Below are 7,723 nucleotides of genomic sequence, written 5' to 3'. Positions count from 1 at the left end.
AAGCACAACTCTCGCTGGAGCTGCTCAGCCAAGGCAGACGGGCCTCTGCCACCCCCACGGCGTGCCTTCCGCCCAGGCTGCGCGATTTGAAGGCAGCGAGGCAGAACCCGCGTCCCCAGGCGCGGGTGGTTGCGCTGGGGCTGCCCGGAGGCACCGCGGGGCAGCCTGGAAGGCCGACACGGCGGGCCGGTGCCTGAGGCGGCGGGAGGCCGCCGCGCTGAGGGGCCGGGCCCGGGACAGGCCCCCCGCCGCGGCCCAGCGCAGCCTCTCCGAGCGGTGGCGGGCGCGGGCGGCCCCGGAACTGCGGTTCCCAAGCCGCGGGGCCCCGGCGGACCCCGGCGGCAACGGACCGGCGGCACTGCCGAGGCGACGCTTCCTGCGCGGCGGCGGCGGCGGCGCTGGGCAGGGCCCCGGCAAGCTGGGCCAGCGGCTGCCCGGGTCGGGCCGCCCCGCCGGGCCCGGCGCTCCCCGGCCTCGCCATGCAGCGCTTCACGGTGAACATCAAGCTGCCGGCGCGGACCCTGACCGGCGCCCTCAGCGCGCCGAACAGGGGGGCGGCGGACTGGTGAGGGGCCGGGCCGCGGGAGAGCGGGGGTGGCCCGCCGGGTTCGGGGGGTGCAGCTGAGGCGACCCGGGCCTCTCCTCGCGGCGTCCCCCGGGTCGCTCCGTGGCTCCTTCGCCTCTCCCCGGCCGCGGGTTGAGCTTCGCGGCTCGGTGCCTGGGCAAGGGGCCGTGCGCCCCGCTGCCTGCCCCGGCTCTGCCTCCTCCCGCTCCCCCCTCAGGCAGCGGGGCCCGCGCTTTTAACCGGGACGTTCCTGCAGCCGCACGCCCGGGTGCCGGGGCTCAGCCGGCGCCGGCAGCAGCAGTGAAGCGGCGGCAGCGATCCCTTTTGGAGGGCTGGCTGTGCCCTCCTGCGAGGGACTCGTTACCAGCCGCCTTGGCCAAGGCGGTCACCGCAAATACTCGGGTCTTTTTTTGTTGCTGGAAACAGGCGTGCTGTGCTCTTGCGTCCAAGGCAAGCCTCCTTCTGCTCGGCACCGTGCAAGCTGCTGGCATCCCCGTCCTCTCCCCTTTCCTAGCTGGAGAGGCTGGCAGAGTGCAGGCTGGGAGCCCTGTGGAGTTGCTGCTGTCCAGCTCTCAAGAAAGAACAGACCCATGGTGGTAGAAAAGCACGGGCCGGTCCCTTCTGGCAATGACATTTGCTTCTCTGGGCTGAGGTCTGGGTGCAACAAACTGTAGAGTTCAGAGCAGCTTCTTCTGGTTTCTATTTCTGTTATTTTTTGAGAGCTGATGTACAAACCCAGTACATATATTGGTTTTTGTACTCATTTTTCTGAGCAGTGACTTCACGCAGCTGTGCTGAAAAACATTGATCTAATACTGCTGAATCTTAGGGAGAGGAAATACAATGAAGTAGCTGAACCAAGTAATTTTTGAAAACTGTGGCCTTTACGTTTGTCAGCTTGCGAAGCAGTGAACATTGAAATTTTGTTTTTCTCCTTTGCCTGTTCCCACTTGCTTGGTGTTCACCGTAGCTTTATAATTGTCACCGGTGGCTGCATTAACTGCTCCTGAAGTCAGACAGGCCTCAGCAGATTTTCATTATTACTGTAATCATTGTTCCCATGCTCCTTTTTTGTCTCCAAAAAAAAAAGGATGCAATTAATTATGTAATTGCAAATATATGGCTTACCTGTGTGCTTATATATAATATTTGGGAATGTTCTTCATGAATTCCTATGTGATGTCTTAAATTTACAGAAGAGGATATTTATAGATGGACACAAAGAGGCACTTTGCGGTGGCTTAGCGTTCCATCAGCCAGTGGTTCAGCAGCCAGTGCAGCAATGGCATTTAATAATGCTTTTGAGTTTTATGTTATTGAATAGTTTTTGCTGTTTGATGTTTGTGTCTAGTAGAATGCATTCAACTTACAAAAAAAAAAAAAAAAGCCTCGTTCTTGATGTGAAGTGCTTTTTGTTCTTTTTTGCTTGTTTGATGATGATATCTGCTTTTCTAGGGGCTGGCAAGGTTTGATTGCATATGGATGTCACTCTATTGTGCTGGTAGTCGATGCCAATACTGCTCAGACTTTACAGGTTTTGGAAAGACACAAAGCTAGTGTTGTCAAGGTGAGACGTACATGTTTTAAGGTATATTACTTGATTCTGGTGCGTATATTATTTTTCTAGATCACTGTAAATACTTAACATTATATTGGACTTGATTTTCACATAAAATCTATTGTAAAATGCCTGTATTTTACATGATCTCTTTTACAGCTAAATCAAACCACACATGCTGGAATGGGACCTGAGGTTAATGGTGTATATTTATAGAATATATAGAAGGTATAGAATGTATAGAACATTTTGGTAGTGGTATAGAACACAGACAGAAATGTTTCTAAGAAAGCTCTTAACATGACAGAATTTCAAATGAACATTACAAAATATCATATGAATCTCTTTGTTGATGCCCTTGGCTGATCTTTCCTGTTGTGGGGGTAACCAGTGCACCATTTGACTAGAAAGTTACTTATAAGTTTTTACCTCTGTTCTTACCTATAGAAAAGGAACAATAGCAGACAAAACTGAACATTTATTTTAGTGATAAAAAATGGCTAAAATTTAAGCTTAAGTGTAGGGTACCTGTGCTTTCCTTTGAAGGTCCTTGACTTGAAATTGCAGAGAGTTTGACTTTGGGTCAAGTGTGGAACAGGAGGTATTTCTTTGTTAAATCATTTCTTTGACTGTGGAGAATGACGGATTCAGTCAGGGTTTAGAGGAATGTTTGGCTGGCAGATGTAATGTTTGATAGTCCTTAGCTCAAATGCTGTATTAGGAGGCAGTCAGTAATTTGTGAAGAAAACCAGATTTTTAGATAGGGGGATTTTGGTGTTTTTTGTAGTAAAAGAAAAAGGTTGAATGTGCCTTCTGGAAATTGCACACTCTTTTTTTTCCCATGTGTAATTTTCTTTAAATAGACCATCTTCATATAGATACACTAATACTATATCAGATATGGCCACTCTGGTATTTTAAAATCAAACACAATTATTTTGTCTTTGGGTTTGATAATTTACTGACTTCTGAGCCATCATGTTCTGATGATGTCTTTCTGCACATGAAAGAGCTTCAATTTTTTGGTGAGTGGTTTTGAAATTTCAGTATATACAGTAGTTACACAGGTGGTGGTATTTCTGTGTCTTTATATAGTATAATCCATTTCCGTGCTACAGAGTCCAATTAAGTGCGCTTTTTTATAATAATAAATAGACTGTTCAAATCCTGGGTGAAAATACTGGGTAGGGCAAAATCTATACGGATCCATACAAGATCTTGGCCAAGAGCCATACAGATAATGACATTGTAGCTTTTAAAAATGGTTGTAAGGTTTAGGAATTAGTTTTGCTTGATTAGAGAGAGTTTTGAAACTGACTGGCAAAAAGGAAGGTAGAAGGGTTAGTTTCAAAATAGATACTTCATGTCATTTTTTGAGACTTGTGTGCTGTGGCATGTTTAAAAATAATGCTAAAATGTCACAAAAGACTGAAAGCTGATTTCTTCCAGCATGTTTGTATACGTGCCTAAATCTTTCACTGAATTTTGAGGATTGTCAGGGTTGCCCAAACATTGCTCTCAGCTTAGAGCTTGTGCTGCTGATATGAATAATCTTTCTGGTGACAACTGTGAGGCAACTTTCCTGACTCTAAGTGAGGAGAGGTTATTTCTGTTATCTCAGAGCAAAGGTACGTACACGACAGCAACCACGGTGTTAAGTGGCACTCTGTGAATCAATACCTTTGCTTGCCTTTCGGCAACTTGTTTGGGAAAGCATACGCTTAGCCTCCCCCAAACCTCATGCTTCAGATCTGAAAAATTTCAAAACACACAACTATCTATCTGCAATAAAAAAGCAAAGAGAAAAGGGATTGTTCCATAATCCTTCGCAGTCTGTTGAACTATTTTTCTTTAAATACTTCCTGGCCTTTGGCTGTCATAACTGTGTCTGGAATAGGTAATGGTTTCACTGAAAATTGATCCATACTAGCTGTCCATACATTCATATGGTGTTTGTGGGAGACTGATAACTTTGTATGGAGTGGTTTATATCTGATTTTTTTTTTTTTTTTGTACCTTTACAAAGAGTACTTGAAAGAGTACTTTTATGAAAGGAGATGTAATTACAGGAACAATTTTTTGATCCATCAAAAAAATGTGAGGCTAGAAATTAACATTTGTGTCTGTTCTGATGTGTTAATAAATGGTGATAATAAGGTTCTTTAAATCAGGTGAGATAGATTCTGAAAATTAAAAAAAAAAAACCAAACTTCACCTATGGTTCCTGTTTCTGACCAATGCTGCTATATTTTCAAGTCAAGGTAGAGAGGCAGTGACCAATACAGTAAGAAAATCATTTCCGTTAGCAGAGGATCAGGTCATGTGTGGGGCTTTGTTGGAGCAGTGCAACTACAATAAGAAAAGAGGGCTTGCAGCGTTAGACAGCTTCATGAGCTCTGGTTAAGACTGATAGTGTAAAGGTGTCCTTTTTGTTGTTCATAACGTTGTGACAGCTCCTCCCTTGGGAAATGAAGCTTTCCAGACTTGGAATTTGCTTCAAAGTAATACATTTTTTTAACTGAAGAAGAAACAGCTTTGCAGGTTTCTATAATTACTTTTTTAATAGCTACATAGCTACATGCAGGTATCCTCATGGGTAATTTTTTTGAACAGCAGGGAAGCAGGAATTGCAACTCTGAAATCTGCAGGTAGAGGAGAGTCTCCCAAGAATTCTTTGTTATTTTGGTAGAAACACACTTTGGGTTTATAGCTAGAGCTCTTTGAAGACTGCTTGCTGTGCATGTGTAATGTTTGTTTAATTTATTCAGCTCGGCTTTTGAGATGCATCCTGGTCACACCTCTGAGAGGGTAACACAAAGGTTGCTACAGTCCTCTGAATGCTGTTATAAATCTAATTCATGTTGCACAGTTAGTGGTACCTAATGATAATTCTATCTCTATTTTTTTAATGTCATGCTTTCAATATTTGCAAAAAGTGTTGTGTTTGGCCTCACCCTTTCTGTCAGGTACTGTGACAGCACACAGCTAGCTGGCTAGCTACAGCATCATTTTTGTAGTAGGAAAACTCCCATTAGCTTAGCATTAAGATTTCTTTATTCTGTTAGTGTCTTCACTCTCTCTTAGGGGCAGAAGTTCACCTTTAAAGCAGATAGCAGAACAAGTCCATATCGAATAGATAAAGGAGGAGTCAGTGTTATCTCCCTATAATCTCGCCAGACTTGTAGGCAGAATGTTTCAAATTTCAGGCCACATGGTTTTCATAAGTATTGCCAAATTGCAAGCCCATGCAGCTTGAAATCCCTGACCAGAAAGTGGTATGTGGAAATTGGTGGTGGCAACATGCTGAAAAGGACCAAAAAGATAGCAAATGCCAGCAATAGCTTGACATGAGAAAACATATAGATGAAAGACTAACCTGCCTTCCTCCTCAGTACCATAATATAATTATGTTTGACAGATGAGGAAAATGACATGTTTTAGGATGTGTGTAAAAGTTGGATCATAAATTTTTAACTTTCAGTTGTTTGGAAATCAGTGGGTATAGGTTTGTAGGTGCCCACAGAACCCTAAACATTGCCATTTAGTTTCTTTTAAACACTTGAGTAAACTTTTTATATACATAACATATATTTATGGATTGTTGTAGTTACCTTCAGGAACAAGGATTGTTGATTTATGTAATTCGAAAATAGCAACCATGCAGTCATGCAGCACAGTTGCAACATACCTTAAATTTGCACAACTGATGGTAGCTTAAAGGTATGCTTACACAGATGCTATTAACATTAACTATTACTGTGCTTTTTTGTTGAGTTATTACTTGTTTATCCATCTGAAAAATATGAAGTATGCTGTCCTTGTTATATATGTTTGCTTCCTTTGCCCAATTTTCATCTGTATCTTCAGGTTAAGTGGGCTAAAGAAAATTACCATCACAATATTGGCTCTCCATATTCTTTACGCTTAGCTTCTGCTGATGTTACTGGCAAAATAATTGTATGGGATGTGGCAACAGGAACCGCTCGTTGTGAAATACAAGAACATGCAAAACCAATTCAAGGTAATGATAGTGCATGATGTTTGTATAGAAGTTATTTTATGGGGCATTGTGTACAAATCCATCACCTACATTTTGCAAACTAGGCTCAGTTCTGCCATTGAATTTTACTGTTGGGGTTACTAGCTTTCTCTATGTTTGTCTGCTCAGGTTCTGTGTAAACAAGACTTACTGTCTCCCAGAGAGACACTGTGAGGTTTAATTCATTGTGGTAATATTTTCGAAGATCTTCTGAAAAGAAGTCACAATCTGTTGTTATTAATGTTATTGATTGAAATAATAATATTGACAGTGTCAAGTACATCTTCCTGCTTTTGAATTGGGGATGTAGTGCAGTTTGCGTTGCACCTGAATGTTAATGTTGTCAATAGCGGTGTAGTACTTTAAGAGTATTATGCTGCTGTAAGTTAAGAGTGTTGATTGTGCACATATACTTTGACAACTGTTTAAATAGTTCATTATATAGCTACTTCTGATCAAATATACTAGTACAATAACATGCATTTGCAGTGTAACTAGAGAAAGAAAGTTTTTTTGAGCAATTTAAAAATTTTTGAGAAATTTAGAACATTTCCCTTCTGCCACCTGCCCTGAGAAACTACCTTAATGAGTTTCTAAGAATAATTTATACTTTATTTGGACTATTTTAAAAACTTGTGATGAGGCTTGTGTTATACTGGTTTTTTTAATTTTGAATTCTATTATATGAAAGTCCACTTATGAAATTAGGTTGTTTGTTTTCCTTATTATTCTGTTTTTATAAATCCTGTGAAAGTAGGTACAATACAACCTCTCCTACGAGGACAGGCTGAGAGAGTTGGGGTTGTTCAGCCTGGAGAAGAGAAGGTTGTGAGGAGACCTTATTGTGGCCTTTCAGTACATAAAGGGGGCGATAGGAAGGATGGGGGCAATCTTTTTAGCAAGGCCTGTTGTGACAGGACAAGGAGTAATGTTTTCTTAAACTACAGAAGAACAGATTTAGACTGGCTATAAGGAAGAAATGTTTTACAGTGAGGGCGGTGAGGCACTGGAAGGGGTTGCCCAGAGAGGCGGTGGAGGCCCCATCCCCAGAACCATCCCAGGCCAGGCTGGACGGGGCTCTGAGCACCCTGGGCTGGTTAAAGCTGTCCCTGGCACTGCAGGGGCTGGGCTGGGGGGGCTCTAAAGGTCCCTTCCAACCCAAAGCATTCTGTGATTCTAATATTGTAAGTCTGCAAGTCTGATAGTGGGACATTGAAAATTTATTCCATTGACTGCAGTTAATCTTAACAGTTTTATTTCTTTTTTTTTGTGTGTGTGTTATAAATAGCATTTTATTTACTCCTGACACCGATTCACTGAATGTTTGGTGGAATTTTCACCATGCCATTTGAAGTTTTCTCCAGGTTTTCAGACCCAATGAAGCCTTTCCAATCTGCTGGGCAAGAAAAAAAGTTAATAAGCAATAGAATTAAAATTCCGTTCCATCCTCAGTCCCTGATTTCATTCGGCAATAATGTCTAACAAAAGCAGCTTCTTTTCCTTTCCATCTCTTTCTGAGGCCTCTGGCTGTTTTTTTTACAAGTCTGTAGAAAATGGTGCA

The 7,723-nt window shown here is 42.8% G+C and overlaps 1 protein-coding gene across 2 annotated transcripts in view; it reads left to right on the top strand.

The window, feature by feature from the left end:
- Positions 1–479: 479 nt before the first annotated feature.
- Positions 480–7,723, top strand: part of WDR11 (WD repeat domain 11) — a 44,554-nt gene continuing 37,310 nt past the window's right edge. The window contains exons 1-3 of one of the 2 annotated variants that reach the window (XM_075717491.1): positions 480–565; positions 2,021–2,132; positions 5,991–6,144. In XM_075717491.1, coding sequence (XP_075573606.1) covers positions 480–565; positions 2,021–2,132; positions 5,991–6,144 — 352 coding nt within the window. Of the gene's footprint in view, positions 566–911; positions 1,218–2,020; positions 2,133–5,990; positions 6,145–7,723 lie in introns of those variants that run through there. The other variant, XM_075717493.1, reaches the window with a different exon arrangement.

The sequence above is a fragment of the Pelecanus crispus genome, chromosome 10 (genome assembly GCF_030463565.1).
Source record: "Pelecanus crispus isolate bPelCri1 chromosome 10, bPelCri1.pri, whole genome shotgun sequence".
NCBI classification, from domain to species: Eukaryota; Metazoa; Chordata; class Aves; order Pelecaniformes; family Pelecanidae; genus Pelecanus; species Pelecanus crispus.
This window is presented reverse-complemented; position numbering and strand designations above follow the sequence as displayed.